Source organism: Somniosus microcephalus, unplaced genomic scaffold, assembly GCF_052327205.1.
Source record: "Somniosus microcephalus isolate GS21.2 unplaced genomic scaffold, FLI_Smic_1.0 unresolved_chr2, whole genome shotgun sequence".
NCBI lineage: Eukaryota > Metazoa > Chordata > Chondrichthyes > Squaliformes > Somniosidae > Somniosus > Somniosus microcephalus.
The window spans coordinates 74,361,913-74,382,262 of NW_028225180.1; the positions used below are offsets into that span (position 1 = coordinate 74,361,913).

Consider the following 20,350-nt stretch of genomic DNA (forward strand, 5'->3'; position numbering starts at 1 on the left):
CCCCTATGGGGCGCTGTAGTTATGCCCATTGCCAAGGCTCTTTCTAACCCCGCGTAGCCCTCCCTGGATCTCATTCTGTGGAGGACCCGACCTGTACCAAGCACTGGCCGGGCAGGAGCGAGCGTGCGCCGGTTAGACACCAAAGTGACCTCACCAACGATGGAGGGCCAAAGACCTCCCAGGACCACAGGTCCCGCTCAGCGTGGACTGAAGAACCACTGTACGGTATCTCAGCTTCTTGCTCTCTCTCTCTCTCTCTCGAGCACTCCGTACGAGTTCATCTGCTTTTTAGCGATGTTGGTTGAGGGATAAACATTGGCTCCAGGACACCGGGGAGAACTCCCCCCTGCTCTTCATCCAGTAGTGGCCGTGGGATCTTTAAAGCACACCTGAGAGAGCAGACGGGGGCCTTGGTTTGACAACCGATCCAGCTGTTGACAGGTACCTGCCACATCATTGGGATTAAGGTGGGCACAAGGGGAAAGGCAGAGTATTGGGACTGGGGCAGCTGGGGGTAGGAGGAGAGAGGCGGAGCGCGGAACAGGCCCAGCATAGTACGGCCCGGGATGAAGCTGGGTGAATTTGTGTCTCCTGAGGACTCCACGTCAGAAGAAGCTGTTTAAACAGCTCAACAAGAGCAGCCAGCGTCTGTCTTTACACCTGGGGTCATCCTTTTAGCTGCTGCTAAGTGCCAGCACTGACTGAGTCGGAAGATTGTGGGTTTGAGGCCCAGTCCGAGACCGGAGCCTGTAATCCAGGCCGACACTGCAGTGCAGTACTGAGGGAGCGCCGCACTGTCGGAGGGGCAGTACTGAGGGAGCGCCGCACTGTCGGAGGGGCAGTACTGAGGGAGTGCCGCACTGTCGGAGGGGCAGTACTGAGGGAGCGCCGCACTGTCGGAGGGGCGGTACTGAGGGAGTGCCGCACTATCGGAGGGGCAGTACTGAGGGAGCGCCGCACTATCGGAGGGGCAGTACTGAGGGAGCGCTGCACTGTCGGAGGGGCAGTACTGAGGGACTGCTGTCGGAGGGACAGTACTGAGGGAGCGCCGCACTTTCGGAGGGGCAGTACTGAGGGAGCGCCGCACTATCGGAGGGGCAGGGGGCAGTACTGAGGGAGCGCTGCACTGTCGGAGGGGCAGTACTGAGGGACTGCTGTCGGAGGGACAGTACTGAGGGAGAGCAGGGGAGTCCTGGCTAATATTTATCCGACAACCAACACTGGATTAACCTCCGACCCCAACTCTATTAAACGCTCAGGTCGAAGTTGGTTGCACACAGTCTCAGAGTCCTGGATACGGTCTGTCCCCAACACCAGCAACCCACCTCTCCAGATGCTCAGACGATTGCCCCTACCTTGCTGAGTCCCTCATCCCAAGTATCTATTTTCCCGGTGGAGGGCGGGGGGGTGTCATCTGATTGTGCGCTTCTGCCCAGTTCCCCCCACCTGACCCTTCACCAACTTCAGCTAGACCTTTCCCATGCACGTACCACCCACCTATCTCCTCTGGAACTCTTGCCAAGTCTCTCCCTGCCCTCACGAACCAGCCAATGATGTATCCTTCGGTCCCTCTGCCCCCCCACCCCCCCCGTTCCCCTGCCCAGCTCCCTCCTCTCTCTCCCTTGGAGAAGCCCACCTACTGTTGAGTCGGTGATCGTGACCTTCTCTCCCCCGAGGCCGACTCTGCGGGGGTGGCGGCACCATTGCCAGTCGAGCTGGGCGCTGATGCCCACTTTCCTTCACCACGATCACCACCCGCCACCCTTTCCCCTCCCCAGGTCTGGCCGGGTCCGAGATCTCACAAGCATCACTGCTGTACAGTCAAGAGGAGGGGCAGGGCTGACTTTATCCTTCTGCGCTTCTAACAATGCCATCTGGCGGGGGCTGGGATTCTCCTGGCCCCCCCTTTTCCTGGGGGGGGTGGTGGAGAGGGGCTTACCAGCTACCCTCTGATACCTCATCCAAGTGAGTCCAGTCCTGTGCGAACTGACATTCACGTACACAACATGCACACATGCAACACACACACGCAACACACACACGCAACATACACATGCAACACACACATACGCAACACACACAAACACACATGCAACACACACATGCACAACACACACGCAACACACACGCGCAACATACACATGCAACACACACATACGCAACACACACAAACACACATGCAACACACACATGCACAACACACACGCAACACACACGCAACATACACACAACACACACGCAAATGCACAACACACATGCAACACATGCACAACACACATACGCAACACGCACGCACAGCACACACGCACAACACACACAACACACACACACGCACAATACACACACACACATGCACAACACACACACATGCACAACACACACACGCAACACACACATGCACAACACACACGCACGCACAACACACACGCAACACACACACACAACACACACACGCACAACACACACGCAACACACACACGCACAACACACACACACGCACAACACACACGCAACACACACACGCACAACACACACACGCACAACACACACGCAACACACACACACACGCACAGCACACACACGCACAACACACACGCAACACACACACACGCAACACACACACGAACACACACGCAACACACACACGCACAACACACACACACACTCACCCCCACCCGCGGCCAGAGACCAGCAGAGTTCGGTTCGTATTCTCACCTTCGTGTCCGGCGAGCTGGACCCACGAGTTGGATCTTCGGATGGTCCAGTGCACCACATTGAAGCAGGTCTTCCACGATTTAGTCTGAGAGAAGGGGAGGGTGGGGGCGGGGGAGAAAAGAGAGAATAAACCACATCGAATCTCACTGAACTCGTTCCGAACGATCGCGGGCTCGGGGAGAGTGGGTGGGGTGGGGGTGGGGTTGGCTGGCGGGGCATCGACTGTTTGCGAAGAGCGATCAGAAAATGTTTCACTGTCCCTTGTATCCGCGCTTAAAAATAATCCTTGGAGTTTTAAATAAAAAACCCAAACTTCCGTAGATTGGCTTTTGCACCCCTGGGAACAGTGGAAAAATCAGCCCAGAATCTCATGCCCGCTGGGGAGGGCATGTGTGTGTTGGCATCGAGGGAGGTGGACAATCAGACTTTGGCCCTCGCCCCTCATCATCACCGTCTGGGCTCAGGTATCAAGAAAGACCAGTACACAAATGGCTAAAAACGAGTGGTCAGATACAAAAAGCAATCACACCGGCTAATGGGATGTCGGCCCTCAATCTCAAGGGGCTGGAATGCAAAGGGGAGGAATATTGAGGGATGATTTGATGGAAGATTTTGAAAAGAATTGATGGAGTAGCTAGGAGGGAGAGAAACTTTTTTCCGCTGGTGGGAGGAGTCTAGGACAAGGGGACACGACCTTAAAATCCGAGCCGGACCATTCAGGAGAGAAGTTAGGAAACGCTCCTTCGCACAAAGGGTGGTTCAAGTGTGGAACTCTCCCCCAGAAAAAGCAGTAGATGCCAGCTCAGTCGATCATTAGATCGAGAGATTTTTTTTTTGCCAGCCTTAAGGGATAAGGAGCCAAGGCGGGTAGATGGAGTTAAGACACAGATCAGCCATGATCTCATTGAATGGCGGAACAGGCTCGAGGGGCTGACTGGCCTCCTCCTGATCCTACGCTACAGTTGTATAAAGCTCTGGTCATACCCCATCTGGAGCACAGCGTTCAGTCCTGGGCTCCGCACCTCAGCAAGGATATACTGGCCTCGGAGAGGGTGCAGCGCAGATTCACCACAATGATACCGGGGGCTAAAAGGGTTAAATTATGATGACAGGTTGCACAGACTGGGCTTGTATTCCCTCGAGTTTAGAAGATTAAGGGGTGATCGGATTAAGATGATTGAAGGAGTTGATAGGATCGATAGAGAGGAACTATTTCCTCTGGTGGTGGCATAGTGGTTAGCACTGTTGCCTCACAGCGCCAGGGACCCGGGTTCAAATCCGGCCTCGGGTGACTGTCTGTGTGGAGTTTGCACATTCTCCCTGGGTTTGCGTGGGTTTCCTCCGGGTGCTCCGGTTTCCTCCCACAGTCCAAAGATGTGCGGGTTAGGTTGATTGGTCATGATAAAATTGGCCCTTAGTGTTAGGGGGGATTAAATATGTGGGGGTTACGGGGATAGGGCTTGGGTGGGATGGCTGTCGGTGTAGGGACCGGGTGCTAGGGTTTGGATGATCAGCCATGATCTCGTTGAATGGCAGAGCAGGCTCGAAGGGCCGAATGGCCTACTCCTGCTCCTAGTTTCTATGTTTCTATGGTGGGGGGAGTCCAGAACAAGGGGGTGTAACCTTAAAATTAGAGCCAGGCCGTTCAGGGGTGATGTCAGGAAGCACTTCTTCACACAAAGGGTGGTGGAAATCTGGAACTCTCTCCCCCCAAAAAGCTGTTCAGGCTGGGGGTCAATTCAAAATGTCAAAACTGACATTGGTAGATTTTTGTTGGGCGAGGGTATTAAGGGATACGGAACCAAAGCGGGTAGATCAGCCACGATCTCATTGACTGGTGGAACAGGCGCGAGGGGCTGAATGGTCTCCTCCTGTCCCTGTGTTCCAAAGGCCAGTTGGGGGAGTGCCTGTGGATGGATGCCTGGCGAGGAGTCAAATCTTTCAGGCACAAAGCTGGTCGCTCTCCGGTAGTATTTCTGGGCTATTCCCATTTCTTTGCTGCACTGCAACTGTAAAAGCTGCAACGCAGCTCATTATTCCTGTCACAGCTCCGATTGATCCGGCCCACGTTTTGTTTCCGGCGCAAGCACAGTCTGATCATCACGAGTTGCCAGAAGTGAGAGAAAGAAAGACTTGCATTTCTATAGCGCCTTTCACACAGCCTCAGGATGTCCCAAAGCGCTTTACAGCCAATGAAGTACTTTTTGAAGTGTAGTCACTGTTGTAATGTAGGAAACACAGCAGCCAATTTGCGCACAGCAAGCTCCCACAAACAGCAATGTGATAATGACCAGATCATCTGTTTTAGTGACGTTGGTTGAGGGATAAATATTGGCCCCAGGACACCAGGGAGAACTCCCCCCCTGCTCTTCTTCCAATAGTGGCCGTGGGATTTTTTACATCCACCTGAGAGGGCAGACGGGACTCCCTCAGTACTGCCCCTCCGACAATGCAGCGCTCCCTCACTACTGCCCCTCCGACAGTGCGGCGCTCCCTCACTACTGCCCCTCCGACAGTGCGGTGCTCCCTCAGTACTGCCCCTACGACAGTGCGGTGCTCCCTCAGTACTGCCCCTGCGACAGTGCGGTGCTCCCTCAGTACTGCCCCTCCGACAGTGCGGAGCTCCCTCAGTACTGCCCCTCCGACAGTGCGGCGCTCCCTCAGTACTGCCCCTCCGACAGTGCGGCGCTCCCTCAGTACTGCCCCTCCGACAGTGCGGCGCTCCCTCAGTACTGCCCCTCCGACAGTGCGGCGCTCCCTCAGTACTGCCCCTCCGACAGTGCGGCGCTCCCTCAGGACTGCCCCTCCGACAGTGCGGCGCTCCCTCAGTACTGCCCCTCCGACAGTGCGGCGCTCCCTCAGTACTGCCCCCCCGACAGTGCGGCACTCCCTCAGTACTGCCCCTCCGACAGTGCGGCGCTCCCTCAGTACTGCCCCTCCGACAGTGCGGCGCTCCCTCAGTACTGCCCCTCCGACAGTGCGGCGCTCCCTCAGTACAGCCCCTCCGACAGTGCGGCGCTCCCTCAGTACTGCCCCTCCGACAGTGCGGCACTCCCTCAGTACTGCCGCTCCGACAGTGCGGCGCTCCCTCAGGACTGCCCCTCCAACAGTGCGGCGCTCCCTCAGTACTGCCCCTCCGACAGTGCGGCGCTCCCTCAGTACTGCCCCTCCGACAGTGCGGCGCTCCCTCAGTACTGCCCCTCCGACAGTGCGGCGCTCCCTCAGTACTGCCCCTCCGACAGTGCGGCGCTCCCTCAGTGATACGCACTGAGCCACGGCTGACACAGGAGGAGCGGCAACCAGAAGGCCTGGCAGTTGGTCTCGGCAACACCTTTGGGTTGTTCCGCGCGACGAGATAGATCGCGACTCTGAATCGCGCTGCGCACGAGTCCAAGCCATGAATCAAGCGACCGGCTTCGAATCCGGTTAACCTCAAGCAAAGCAACAAGTGGACAAAACTAGTCCTACTTTGAAAAGCACTGGACAGTTAGGGTTGTCACCCTGCCGGGATTGCCCCGGAGTCTCCAGGACACAGCCGCGAGCAGCATCCCAGGAGGAAAATCATAAGGGGCGTTCAAAAATTACGTGATTTTTTTTTTCCCTTCTCTTTGAACACTTCTGTTATAAAAAATTTTGGACAGTGAAGAATCATCCAATCGGGTGATGAAGAGTCTGTTCGCTTTCCGATTGGCCGTTGGGAGGCTGGGCGTCACGAGGGTGGACGTGTTGGACGAAGTTTTCAGGATATTAAGGGGGACTGATAGGGTCGAGAGAGAAAAACTATTTACACTGGTTGGGGATTCCAGGACTAGCGGGGCATAGTCTAAAAATTAGAGCCAGGCCTGCCCTGGGAGTGTTTGATGGGACAGTGTAGAGGGAGCTTTACTCTGTATCTAACCCGTGCTGTACCTGCCCTGGGAGTGTTTGACGGGACAGTGTAGAGGGAGTTTTACTCTGTATCTAACCCGTGCTGTCCCTGCCCTGGGAGTGTTTGATGGGACAGTGTAGAGGGAGATTTACTCTCTATCTAACCCGTGCTGTCCCTGCCCTGGGAGTGTTTGATGGGACAGTGCAGAGGGAGCTTTACTCTGTATCTAACCCGTGCTGTGCCTGCCCTGGGAGTGTTTGATGGGACAGTGTAGAGGGAGATTTACTCTGTATCTAACCCGTGCTGTACCTGCCCTGGGAGTGTGTGATGGGACATTCCTGATCCCTGTCATCCGTTATCTACTCAATCCAAAATTTGCTGACAACTACAATTGACCAATTAACAATGTGGCTCCCTGCCATCGATTCGTGCACTGTTCATTCTTTGCCTTCTGTATGTTGACTCTGGGATGTCTGCTCGTCATGGCAACTGCTTTGTTTGGGAGCTGTCGCAGTCTATTTTCAGTGGCTGACAATCTGATGTCATTCGCCGTGCGTTCAATGTGACGATGTTATCTGGAAAATGAGGCACCATGCCAAGCAGGAAAAGCCTCAGCTATTTATTCCTCCAAAAGAGTTTGGTGTGTTTCTGTAAAATGTATTCCTTACTGGGCTGTGGGCATCACTGGCAAGACCAGCATTTATTGCCCATCTCTACGCACCCTTGAGAAGGTGGTGGTGGGACGCCTTAGTGGCTTTGCGAGGCTATTTCACAGGATATTTAAGAGTCAACCACATTGCTGTGGGCCTGGGTCACATAGCGGCCAGACCGGGTATGGACGGTAGATTTCCTTCACATTAGTGAACCAGATGGGTTTTTACGACAATCCGGTAGTTTTCATCGTCACCATCACCGATTCCTAGCTTTTCATTCCAGATTTTTATTAATTAACTGGATTTAAGTTCCCCAGCTGCTGTGGTGGGATTTGAACTCACGTCTCCGGATCATTAGTCCAGGCCTCGGGATTACTAGTCCATACCCAGTGTGTGTCCAAATGTTTGGCTTCCAATGAGCTTGGAGTCCAAGAGAGGAGAAAAGAAAGACAGACTTGCATTTCTACAACGCCTTTCACAACCTCAGGACGTCCCAAAGCGCTTTACAGCCAATGAAGTGCTTTTTTGAAGTGTGGTCACTGTTGTAATGTAGGAAACGCGGCAGCCAATTTGCGCACAGCAAGCTCCCACAAACAGCAATGTGATAATGACCGGATAATCTGTTTTAGTGATGTTGGTTGAGGGATAAATATTGGCCCCAGGACGCCGGGGAGAACTCCCCCTGCTCTTCTTCCAACAGTGCGGCGCTCCCTCAGTACTGCCCCTCCGACAGTGCGGCGCTCCCTCAGTACTGCCCCTCCGACAGTGCGGCGCTCCCTCAGTACTGCCCCTCTGACAGTGCAGCACTCCCTCAGTACTGCCCCTCCGACAGTGTGGCACTCCCTCAGTACTGCCCCTCCGACAGTGCGGCACTCCCTCAGTACTGCCCCTCCGACAGTGCGGCACTCCCTCAGTACTGCCCCTTCGACAGTGCGGCACTCCCTCAGTACTGCCCCTCCGAAAGTGCGGCACTCCCTCAGTACTACCCCTCCGACAGTGCGGCGCTCCCTCAGTACTGCCCCTCCGACAGTGCGGCGCTCCCTCAGTACTGCCCCTCCGACAGTGCGGCACTCCCTCAGTACTGCCCCTCCGACAGTGCGGCGCTCCCTCAGTACTACCCCTCCGACAGTGCGGCGCTCCCTCAGTACTGCCCCTCTGACAGTGCAGCACTCCCTCAGTACTGCCCCTCCGACAGTACGGCACTCCCTCAGTACTGCCCCTCCGACAGTGCGGCGCTCCCTCAGTACTGCCCCTCCGACAGTGCGGCGCTCCCTCAGTACTGCCCCTCCGACAGTGCGGCGCTCCCTCAGTACTGCCCCTCCGACAGTGCGGCGCTCCCTCAGTACTGCCCCTCCGACAGTGCGGCACTCCCTCAGTACTGCCCCTCCGGCAGTGCGGCGCTCCCTCAGTACTGCCCCTCCGACAGTGCGGCACTCCCTCAGTACTGCCCCTCCGACAGTGCGGCGCTCCCTCAGTACTGCCCCTCCGGCAGTGCGGCGCTCCCTCAGTACTGCCCCTCTGACAGTGCGGCGCTCCCTCAGTACTGCCCCTCCGACAGTGCGGCGCTCCCTCAGTACTGCCCCTCCGACAGTGCGGCGCTCCCTCAGTACTGCCCCTCCGACAGTGCGGCACTCCCTCAGTACTGCCCCTTCGACAGTGCGGCACTCCCTCAGTACTGCCCCTCCGAAAGTGCGGCACTCCCTCAGTACTACCCCTCTGACAGTGCGGCGCTCCCTCAGTACTGCCCCTCCGACAGTGCGGCGCTCCCTCAGTACTGCCCCTCCGACAGTGCGGCACTCCCTCAGTACTGCCCCTCCGACAGTGCGGCGCTCCCTCAGTACTACCCCTCCGACAGTGCGGCGCTCCCTCAGTACTGCCCCTCTGACAGTGCAGCACTCCCTCAGTACTGCCCCTCCGACAGTACGGCACTCCCTCAGTACTGCCCCTCCGACAGTGCGGCGCTCCCTCAGTACTGCCCCTCCGACAGTGCAGCACTCCCTCACTACTGCCCCTCCGACAGTGCGGCGCTCCCTCAGTACTGCCCCTCCGACAGTGCGGCGCTCCCTCAGTACTGCCCCTCCGACAGTGCGGCGCTCCCTCAGTACTGCCCCTCCGACAGTGCGGCGCTCCCTCAGTACTGCCCATCCGACAGTGCAGCACTCCCTCAGTACTGCCCCTTCCAACAGTGCTGCGCTCCCTCAGTACTGTCCCTCCAACAGTGCGGCGCTCCCTCAGTACTGCCCCTCTGACACCGAGCCACATACAGAGATATTAGGACAGGTGACCAAAAGCTTGGTCAAAGAGGTCGGTTTTAAGGAGCGTCTTAAAGGAGGAGAGAAAGGCGGAGAGGTTGAGGGAGGGAATTCCAGAGCTTAGGGCCAAGGCAGCTGAAGGCACGGCCACCAATGGTGGAGCGATTAAAATCGGGGGACGCTCAAGAGGCCAGAATTGGAGGAGCGCAGAGATCTCGGGAATTTGTGGGGCTGGAGGAGGTTACAGAGATAGGGAGTGGGTGAGGCCATGGATGGATTTGAATGCAAAGGTGAGAATTTTCGGTTGGAAGCATTGCCGGACCGGGAGCCAATGTGAGCACAGGGCATTGAGACAATGAGTCAACTCTCTCAGTATTTTCCAAAGAATGATCTCACTCTCACTCTCCAACTCCTCCCCTCCAGTGAATCCTTCTACAACAATGCGGATATCTTAACACTGTGAAGTCTGTAATTTTTTTTCGAAACACGTTCTCACCTATTTGCAGTCTGTTCAACATTTCTTCCCATGTGTACAGTCTCCATACCACGGACAGACTCCTTGCTGGAGAGCACATTGACAGACCCCCTCTGGTTTGGTTGTTGGGGGTGGGGTGCAGGGGGGATGGGAGACGAGGGGGGTCAGAGGGCAACGACGCATCGCTTCGAGCGCAGTAACTTCGCACTCTTGCGGCAGCCATTTTACGCACAGCAAGCTCCCATGAACAACAATGAGCAAACTTTCACCGGTTCATCTAGATTGGTGATGTTGGCACTATTTCGAAGAAGAACAGGGGCAGGGGGAGGCGGGGTGGGGGAAGGTGTTCTCCCCGGTCACCGACATTTAACCCCCCGACCAACATCACCAAAATAACAACAAACAAAAAAGAAAGCGGATGATCTCGGCCAGCGCTGTTTGTGGGATCTTGCTGTGCGAAGATTTGGCGGCCGCCTTTCCTGCACTGCGACCGCGACTGCAAGCTCTTCCTTTAATGGCCGTGCACGGGGTTTTGTTTTAGCGATCTGCGGGAAAGAGGAAGCAGAGTTTGGCCAGCCGAGTGAGCAGAGATCAGGCCGGGTTAAGTCACACACCTCTTGGTTCTCGTCAGGCGGAACAGAGAGGAAACCCCAGCCCTGGCTCGGGACCAGCTGATTTCAGAGTTTCCACTGTGGTTTTTGAGGCATGCTTTCTGCGTCAAAGTCTGACAAGGCTAGCCTTTGTGCGCTGGCTTATGTTTTTTTGTTTCTCTCTCTTTGCAGGGCGCTGGTTAACCCCTTGCTGGCTGCTCCCCTTTCAAATTCGCCGAGAGCGATTTGAGCAATACCTCTGAGCCTGTTTGCTTTTCTCCCCTTCACCTCTCTCTCTCTCTCTCTCTCTCTCTCCTGCTGAGAGTGCCGCCTTTTTTGTCGCGCGGGCCGGTGGGCTGTTCGACCACGGGGGGTTGCGCCCGGCGCCCGATCCAGCCCTCGTCCGAGGGCAGCACGGTGGCATAGTGGTTAGCACTGTTGCCTCACAGCGCCAGGGACCCGGGTTCGAATCCGGCCTCGGGTGACTGTCTGTGTGGAGTTTGCACATTCTCCCCGTGTTTGCGTGGGTTTCCTCCGGGTGCTCCGGTTTCCTCCCACAGTCCAAAGATGTGCGGGTTAGGTTGATTGGCTACGATAAATTGACCCATAGTGTTAGGGGGATTAAATACATGGGGTTACGGGGTAGGGTGGGATATGTGTTGGTGTAGGGGTTACGGGGATCGGGTGGGATATGTGTAGGGGTTACGGGGATCGGGTGGGATATGTGTCGGTGCAGGCTCGATGGGCCGAAATGGCCTCTATCTGCACTGTGGGGTTTCTGTGATTCTGTGATTCTATGATCCGAGCCCGCACAGGAGTGGGAATCCCGGCTGGTTTGATTTGCTGCTCCACTTACTCCAGGGATACTGTGTCATAAGAACATAAAAACATAGGAGCAAGGAGTCGGCCATTCGGCCCCTCGAGCCTGCTCCACCATTCAATAAGATCATGGCTGATCTTCTACCTCATCTCCACTTTCCCGCCTTGTCCCCATATTCCTCGATTCCTTTAATATTCAAAAATCTATCGACCTCTGCCTTGAATATACTCAACGACTGAGCCTCCACAGCCCTCTGGGGTAGAGAATTCCAAAGATTCACCACCCTCTGAGTGAAGAAATTCCTCCTCATCTCAGTCCTAAATGGCCGACCCCTTATTCTGAGACTGTGACCCCTGGTTCTAGACTCCCCAGCCAGGGGGAAACATCCTCCCTGCATCTACCCTATCAAGCCCTGTAAGAATTTTGAATGTATCTATAAGTCCAACACCATCCCCCTCCTGCCCCACCCCCCCACCCCCACCCTCGCCACCCGAGATGGATATCTGCCAGCGTCGCTCAGAATAGAGAGGCCTAATCTGGTTTTGTACAGCCCAGGCAGCCCGTTGACCTCCTCACCCCCATCCCCAAAACTATTTTTGAATTTCTAACCTCTTTCGGTTTTATTTTTGGAAACCAGTTCCACAAACTAGGGTGGTAGTCCCCTGGAATTTAGAAGGTTAAGGGGTGATCTGATCAAAGTTTTCAAGTTATTAAGGGGAACTGATAGGGTAGATAGAGAGAAACTATTTCCGCTGGTTGGGGAGTCTAGGACTGGGGGGCAGAGTCTAAAAATTAGAGCCAGACCTTTCAGGAGTGAAGTTAGGAAAAGCTTCTACACACAAAGGGTGGGAGAAGTTTGGAACTCTCTTCCGCTAACGGCAACTGATGCTGGATCAATTGTTAATGTTAAATCGATGGGCTGAATGGCCTCCTCCTGTTCCTATGATACAGGCTCGAGGGGCTGAATGGCCTCCTCCTGTTCCTGTGATACAGGCTCGAGGGGCTGAATGGCCTCCTCCTGTTCCTGTGATACAGGCTCGAGGGGCTGAATGGCCTCCTTTTGTTCCTATGATACAAGCTTGAGGAGCTGAATGGCCTCCTCCTACTCCTATGATACAGGCTCGAGGGGCTGAATGGCCTCCTCCTGCTCCTGTGATACAGGCTCGAGGGGGTGAATGGCCTCCTCCTGTTCCTATGATACAGGCTCGAGGGGCTGAATGGCCTCCTTTTGTTCCTATGATACAGGCTCGAGGGGCTGAATGGCCTCCTCCTGTTCCTATGACGTAGGCTTGAGGGGCTGAATGGCCTCCTCCTGTTCCTATGACTTGGCTCGAGGGGCTGAATGGCCTCCTCCTGTTCCTATGATACAGGCTCGAGGGGCTGAATGGCCAGTCTTGTTCCATGATACAGGCTCGAGGGGCTGAATGGCCTCCTCCTGTTCCTATGATACAGGCTCGAGGGGCTGAATGGCCTCCTCCTGCTCCTATGATACAGGCTCGAGGGGCAGAATGGCCTCCTCCTGCTCCTATGATACAGGCTCGAGGGGCTGAATGGCCTCCTCCTGCTCCTATGATACAGGCTCGAGGGGCAGAATGGCCTCCTCCTGCTCCTATGATACAGGCTCGAGGGGCTGAATGGCCTCCTCCTGCTCCTATGATACAGACTCGAGGGGCTGAATGGCCTCCTCCTGCTCCTATCATACAGGTTCGAGGGGCTGAATGGCCTACTCTTGTTCCATGATACAGGCTCGAGGGGCTGAATGGCCTCCCCCTGCTCCTATGATACAGGCTCGAGGGGTTGAATGGCCTCCTCCTGCTCCTATGATACAGGCTTGAGGGGCTGAATGGCCTCCTCTTGTTCCAGTGATGCAGGCTCGAGGGGCTGAATGGCCTCCTCCTGCTCCTATGATACAGGCTTGAGGGGCTGAACGGCCTCCTCCTGCTCCTATGACACAGGCTCGAGGGGCTGAATGGCCTCCTCCTGCTCCTATGATACAGGCTCGAGGGGCCTCCTCCTATTCCTATGATACAGGCTCGAGGAGCTGAATGGCCTCCTCCTGCTCCTATGATACAGGCTCGAGGGGCTGAATGGCCAGTCTTGTTCCATGATACAGGCTCGAGGGGCTGAATGGCCTCCTCCTGTTCCTATGACACAGGCTCGAGGGGCTGAATGGCCTCCTCCTGCTCCTATGATACAGGCTCAAGGGGCTGAATGGCCAGTCTTGTTCCATGATACAGGCTCGAGGGGCTGAATGGCCTCCTCCTGTTCCTATGACACAGGCTCGAGGGGCTGAATGGCCTCCTCCTGTTCCTATGGTAACAGGCTCGAGGGGCTGAATGGCCTCCTCCTGTTCCATGATACAGGCTCGAGGGGCTGAATTGCCTGCTCCTGTTCTTGTGATACAAGCTCGAGGGGCTGAATGGCCTCCTCCTGCTCCTATGATACAGGCTCGAGGGGCTGAATGGCCTCCTCCTGCTCCTTTATTCCTAAAAAACCCTTGTTATCCTTAAGCTCCTTGGCTTCACCTGCAGTGTATCCTGGCTAAGATGACATGACCTGCAGTGTCGAAAGATGTGGGCTCTCTTTTCTCTAGACAAGAGAAGGCAGTGTGGGAGCAATGGACCAACCAGACACATCCTAGTGTCTGCACGGAGACACCTCCTTCTCTTGTCTAGAGAAAAGAGAGCCCACATCTTTCGACACTGCAGGTCATGTCATCTTAGCCAGGATACACTGCAGGTGAAGCCAAGGAGCTTAAGGATAACAAGGGTTTTTTAGGAATAAAGGAGCAGGAGGAGGCCATTCAGCCCCTCGAGCCTGTATCATAGGAGCAGGAGGAGGCCATTCAGCCCCTCGAGCTTGTATCACAAGAACAGGAGCAGGCAATTCAGCCCCTCGAGCCTGTATCATGGAACAGGAGGAGGCCATTCAGCCCCTCGAGCCTGTTACCATAGGAACAGGAGGAGGCCATTCAGCCCCTCGAGCCTGTGTCATAGGAACAGGAGGAGGCCATTCAGCCCCTCGAGCCTGTATCATGGAACAAGACTGGCCATTCAGCCCCTTGAGCCTGTATCATAGGAGCAGGAGGAGGCCATTCAGCCCCTCGAGCCTGTGTCATAGGAACAGGAGGAGGCCATTCAGCCCCTCGAGCCTGTATCATGGAACAAGACTGGCCATTCAGCCCCTCGAGCCTGTATCATAGGAGCAGGAGGAGGCCATTCAGCTCCTCGAGCCTGTATCATAGGAATAGGAGGAGGCCCCTCGAGCCTGTATCATAGGAGCAGGAGGAGGCCATTCAGCCCCTCGAGCCTGTGTCATAGGAGCAGGAGGAGGCCGTTCAGCCCCTCAAGCCTGTATCATAGGAGCAGGAGGAGGCCATTCAGCCCCTCGAGCCTGCATCACTGGAACAAGAGGAGGCCATTCAGCCCCTCAAGCCTGTATCATAGGAGCAGGAGGAGGCCATTCAACCCCTCGAGCCTGTATCATAGGAGCAGGGGGAGGCCATTCAGCCCCTCGAGCCTGTATCATGGAACAAGAGTAGGCCATTCAGCCCCTCGAACCTGTATGATAGGAGCAGGAGGAGGCCATTCAGCCCCTCGAGTCTGTATCATAGGAGCAGGAGGAGGCCATTCAGCCCCTCGAGCCTGTATCATAGGAGCAGGAGGAGGCCATTCTGCCCCTCGAGCCTGTATCATAGGAGCAGGAGGAGGCCATTCAGCCCCTCGAGCCTGTATCATAGGAGCAGGAGGAGGCCATTCTGCCCCTCGAGCCTGTATCATAGGAGCAGGAGGAGGCCATTCAGCCCCTCGAGCCTGTATCATAGGAACAGGAGGAGGCCATTCAGCCCCTCGAGCCTGTATCATGGAACAAGACTGGCCATTCAGCCCCTCGAGCCTGTATCATAGGAACAGGAGGAGGCCATTCAGCCCCTCGAGCCAAGTCATAGGAACAGGAGGAGGCCATTCAGCCCCTCAAGCCTACGTCATAGGAACAGGAGGAGGCCATTCAGCCCCTCGAGCCTGTATCATAGGAACAAAAGGAGGCCATTCAGCCCCTCGAGCCTGTATCATAGGAACAGGAGGAGGCCATTCACCCCCTCGAGCCTGTATCACAGGAGCAGGAGGAGGCCATTCAGCCCCTCGAGCCTGTATCATAGGAGTAGGAGGAGGCCATTCAGCTCCTCAAGCTTGTATCATAGGAACAAAAGGAGGCCATTCAATTTACATTCATCCATCTCTCCAGCTCCCGAACTCTGTTACCTCCTCTGTTGCTGCCTCAAAGGCGCTGTATAAATATGTTGTTGTAGAAGTACCTAGTTACGTAAGAGATGCAAATCCTTTTGAATTTGATTACAATGTGCCTTGCTCCTTCTCCTAAAGCCCTACAACCCTCTGAGATCTCGGTGTCCCTCCAGCTCCATCCTCTTATGCAGCCCCCATTCCCTTCACCTTAAAGGCGCTGTGTAAATATGTTGTTATAGAGTCATAGATTTATACAGCACAGAAAGAGGCCCTTCGGCCCATCGTGTCTGCGCCGGCCATCAAGCCCTGTCTATTCTAATCCCATTTTCCAGCACTTGGTCCGTAGCCTTGTATGCTATGGCGTTTCAGGTGCTCATCTAAATGCTTCTTGAATGTTGTGAGGGTTCCTGCCTCTACCACCCTTTCAGGCAGTGAGTTCCAGATTCCAACCACCCTCTGGGTGAAAAAGTTTTTCCTCAAATCCCCTCTAAACCTCCTGCCCCTTACCTTGAATCTATGCCCCCTGGTTATTGACCCCTCTACTAAGGGGAAAAGTTCCTTTCTGTCTACCCTATCTATGCCCCTCATAATTTTGTACACCTCAATCAGGTCCCCCCTCAGCCTTCTCTGCTCTAAGGAAAACAATCCCAGCCTGTCCAGTCTCTCTTCATAGCTGAAGCGCTCCAGCCCGGGTAACAGCTGCAAATCCTTTTGAATTTGATCGCATCATACCTCATTCCTTCTCCTAATGCCCTAGTTTGGTATCATCTGCAGACTTTGAGGTTTCATTACTGGCGTTCTAAGACAACATGTCTACAATGGCAATGGTTTAAGGACTCAACCCTGAGGTACCCCACCCATATGTTCTATTTTTGTGCAGCTTGAACGCTTACGATCCGACGTAAGAGAGAACAAAACAAGCAAAGGCTTGAGAAGGACATTGGACCACTCGTAAATGACGTTATGCCACTAGTGAGGGACATCGGAGGGAGGCAAGGAGATTGTTGAAATACTAAACTGCAGTTTTGCAAAACTATCTCATCAATTATGACAGAAAAATGCCAGAACTGAGGACGTGGTTTAACGGTGTAAACCTTTGGGGTCACAAGGAGGGGTTAGGGGTGGCAGAAGCTTACGACAGTTAAGGCCCCAAGCTCAACGCCAGTTTTTGCTCTGAGGATTGCGGAAGCCCCCTGACGTAAGAGAACTACTAGGCACTTGGTCTAAGCGTTAAACAAAGCTTTAATCTGTAGTGTATGTACCCGTCTATCTTTAAGGGAACTATTGAATGTAACCGTTCACCTTTAAGGGAACTACTTTAGGTGTGGCACTATTTGTTTGGCTTCTGTATACTGTAATACCGATAGTGACCACACCAGTATATAAGTGTTGTAGCAGGATTGCTGGGGCAGATTCGCCCGGACCTTCGAATAGTAAAGACCTGTTGTTTGTTACTTCTGAAGTCTGTGTATTTATTAACTGCACAACCCACAGACTTTACATAATCAACTGTTTTACAACATGGGGGTCTAGTTGTGTCCTTCACTAGTTCCTGTTAAGAATGTCCTGCGCGAGTATTTATACTCTCCCTGGACAGCGCCACCCGTAGGCCGCTCAGTATTATTTCATAAGTCTTTCTTTCATGAATGACTGATTCATGTCAACCCCCTCAGCGTTATTTCCCAGGTTTCACAGACTGGGGTCATGTCCCCGGGAACGGAGCCAATGCAACTCTTGCTTTTAAGACATGGTTCAGGATGGACCACAACCGTCGGGCTGGTACTTCCGTTGTGATGGAGCGACCACTGGCTCAGGGATGGTGTTCCCCACCTCCGAGTCCAAAGGGTTGGGTTCGAGCCCCACTCCCGACAGCCCTGGTGAGCGGAGACCGGCGCTCCGGCTCTGAATACTGGGTGGACGTCCAACGGGATTGCTTGCGTCCGATGGGTGCGAGTGGACCTCCTCCAGCGTAGAGGGTAGGTGGGGGCCTTTTTAGCATCGGTTGCAGCCCACCCTTAGGGAAGGTATTCCGCGGATAGAAAAAACGCGAGGGAGACAACGGGAATCTTCCCTAGTGAGGACCTCAGGAATCTCGGGCGTGGGACTTGAGTTAGGAGCTGCCCCAGGGTCAGAACGCAAGAGACAGACCTCGATTGTGGGTGATAATGACCTGATAATCTGTTTCAGCGACGTTGGATGAGGGATAAATATCGGTCCCAGGACACCGGGGAGAACTCCCCTGCTCTTCTTCGAACCCCTCCGAGATCTCTGCGCTCCTCCAATTCTGGCCTCTTGCGCATCCCCCCGATTTTAATCGCTCCACCATTGGCGGCCGTGCCTTCAGCTGCCTGGGCCCTGAGCTGTGGAATCCCCTCCCTAAACCTCTCCGCCTCTCTCTCCTCCTTTAAGACGCTCCTTAAAACCGACCTCTTTGACCAAGCTTTTGGTCACCTGTCCCTAATATCTCCTTATATGGCTCGGTGTCAAATTTTGTTCGATAATCGCTCCCGTGAAGCGCCTTGGGATGTTTTACTATGTTAAAGGCGCTGTATAAATGCAAGTTACACAGGATTACATCGGATATACGGCACAGAAACAGGCCATTCGGCCCAACCAGTCCATGCCGGCGTTTATGCTCCACTCGAGCCTCCTCCTGTCTTTCCTCATCTCACTCTATCAGCGTAACCCTCTATTCCCTTCTCCCTCGTGTATTTATCCAGCTTCCCCTTAAATGCATCGATACTATTTGCCTCAACCACTCCCTGTGGTAGCGAGTTCCACATTCTCACCACTCGCTGGGGAAAGAAGTTTCTCCTGAATTCCCTATTGGATTTCTTGCTGACTATCTTATATTGATGGCCTCTAGTTATACTCTTCCCCACAAGTGGAAACATTCTCTCTGTATCCACTCTATCAAAACCTTCCATAATTTTAAAGACTTCTATTAGGTCACCCCTCAGCCTTCTCTTTTGCTGTTGAGATAGTGGCCATGGGATCTTTTACGTCCACGCGAGAGAGCAGACGGGGCCTCGGTTTAACGTCTCATCCGAAAGATGGCAGCTCCGATGGCACTGGGGAGTGTCAGCCTGGGTTATGGAGCTCAAGTCTCTGGAGCGGGGCTCGAACCCACGACCTATCTGACTCCGAGGCGGAAGCGCTACCCACTGTGCCACGGCTGACGCGGTTGGCCCATTGGTCACGGGAAAGCTAGCAGTGAAGGTGGTGAAGATTTAAGCGCACGGGACCTTCCCACAGGTACCGCAGTGCTAATCACTCCTGTAAGTGCTCTGAGCATTTTAGGTTCAGGAATGCGCCTGTAATCTAATCCGATCAGAGTTTAACCTGGAGGTGTAAGAGAAGTGCAAAAAGGAATCAGAAAGGCTGATGGAATGTTGGCCTGTATATCAAATGGGCTGGAACACAAAGGGGAGGAAGTGAGGCTTCAGCTGCACCGAGCTCTGGTTAGGCCCCACCTGGAGTCACTGCGTCCAGCCCTGGGCTACCGCATCTCAGGAAGGATACACTGGCCTCGGAGAGGGGGCAGCGCAGATTCACCAGAATGATACCGGGGCTAAAAGGGTTAAATAATGCGCTGAGGGGAGAGGGGTTACTGAGTGACAGTGTGAGGGAGCTGGATTAACACCAGTAGAGATACAGTCAGTAACACAGGGCGCTGGGGGAGAGGGGTTACTGAGTGACAGTGTGAGGGAGCTGGATTAACATCACTAAAGATACAGTCAGTGACACAGGGCGCTGGAGGAGAGGGGTTACTGAGTGACAGTGTGAGGGAGCTGGATTAACACCAGTAGAGATACAGTCAGTGACACAGGGCGCTGGGGGAGAGGGGTTACTGAGTGACAGTGTGGGGGAGCTGGATTAACATCAGTAGAGATACAGTCAGTAACACAGGGCGCTGGGGGAGCGGGGTTACTGAGTGACAGTGTGGGGGAGCTGGATTAACATCAGTAGAGATACAGTCAGTGACACAGGGCGCTGGGGGAGAGGGGTTACTGAGTGACAGTGTGAGGGAGCTGGATTAACACCAGTAGATATACAGTCAGTGACACAGGGCGCTGGGGGAGAGGGGTTACTGAGTGATAGTGTGAGGGAGCTGGATTAACACCAGTAGATATACAGTCAGTAACACAGGGCGCTGGGGGAGAGGGGTGACTGAGTGACAGTGTGAGGGAGCTGGATTAATATCAGTAGAGATACAGTCAGTAAAACAGGGCGCTGGGGGGAGAGGGGTTACTGAGTGACAGTGTGAGGGAGCTGGATTAACATCACTAAAGATACAGTCAGTAACACAGGGCGCTGGGGGAGAGGGGTTACTGAGTGACAGTGTGAGGGAGCTGGATTAACATCAGTAGAGATACAGTCAGTAAGACAAGGGGAGAGGGGTTACCGAGTGACAGTGTGAGGGAGTTGGATTAACATCAGTAGAGATACAGTCAGTGACACAGGGCGCTGGGGGAGAGGGGTTACTGAGTGACAGTGTGGGGACCTGGATTAACATCAGTAGAGATACAGTCAGTAACACAGGGCGCTGGAGGAGAGGGGTTACTGAGTGACAGTGTGAGGGAGCTAGATTAACGTCAGTAGACATACAGTCAGTAACACAGGGCACTGGAGGAGAGGGGTTACTGAGTGACAGTGAGGGAGCTGGATTAACATCAGTAGAGATACAGTCAGTGACACAGGGCGCTGGGGGGAGAGGGGTTACTGAGTGACAGTGT

General features: G+C 54.5%; 1 protein-coding gene across 1 annotated transcript in view; it reads right to left on the reverse strand.

Moving 5' to 3' along the window:
• The window catches only part of LOC147092827 (inositol-trisphosphate 3-kinase A-like), an 80,741-nt gene that overhangs the window by 28,067 nt on the left and 32,324 nt on the right, over positions 1-20,350 (reverse strand). The window contains exon 2 of the mRNA XM_085976078.1: positions 2,716-2,800. Within this exon, the coding sequence (XP_085832204.1) occupies positions 2,716-2,800 (85 nt within the window). The remainder of the gene's footprint in view (positions 1-2,715; positions 2,801-20,350) is intronic.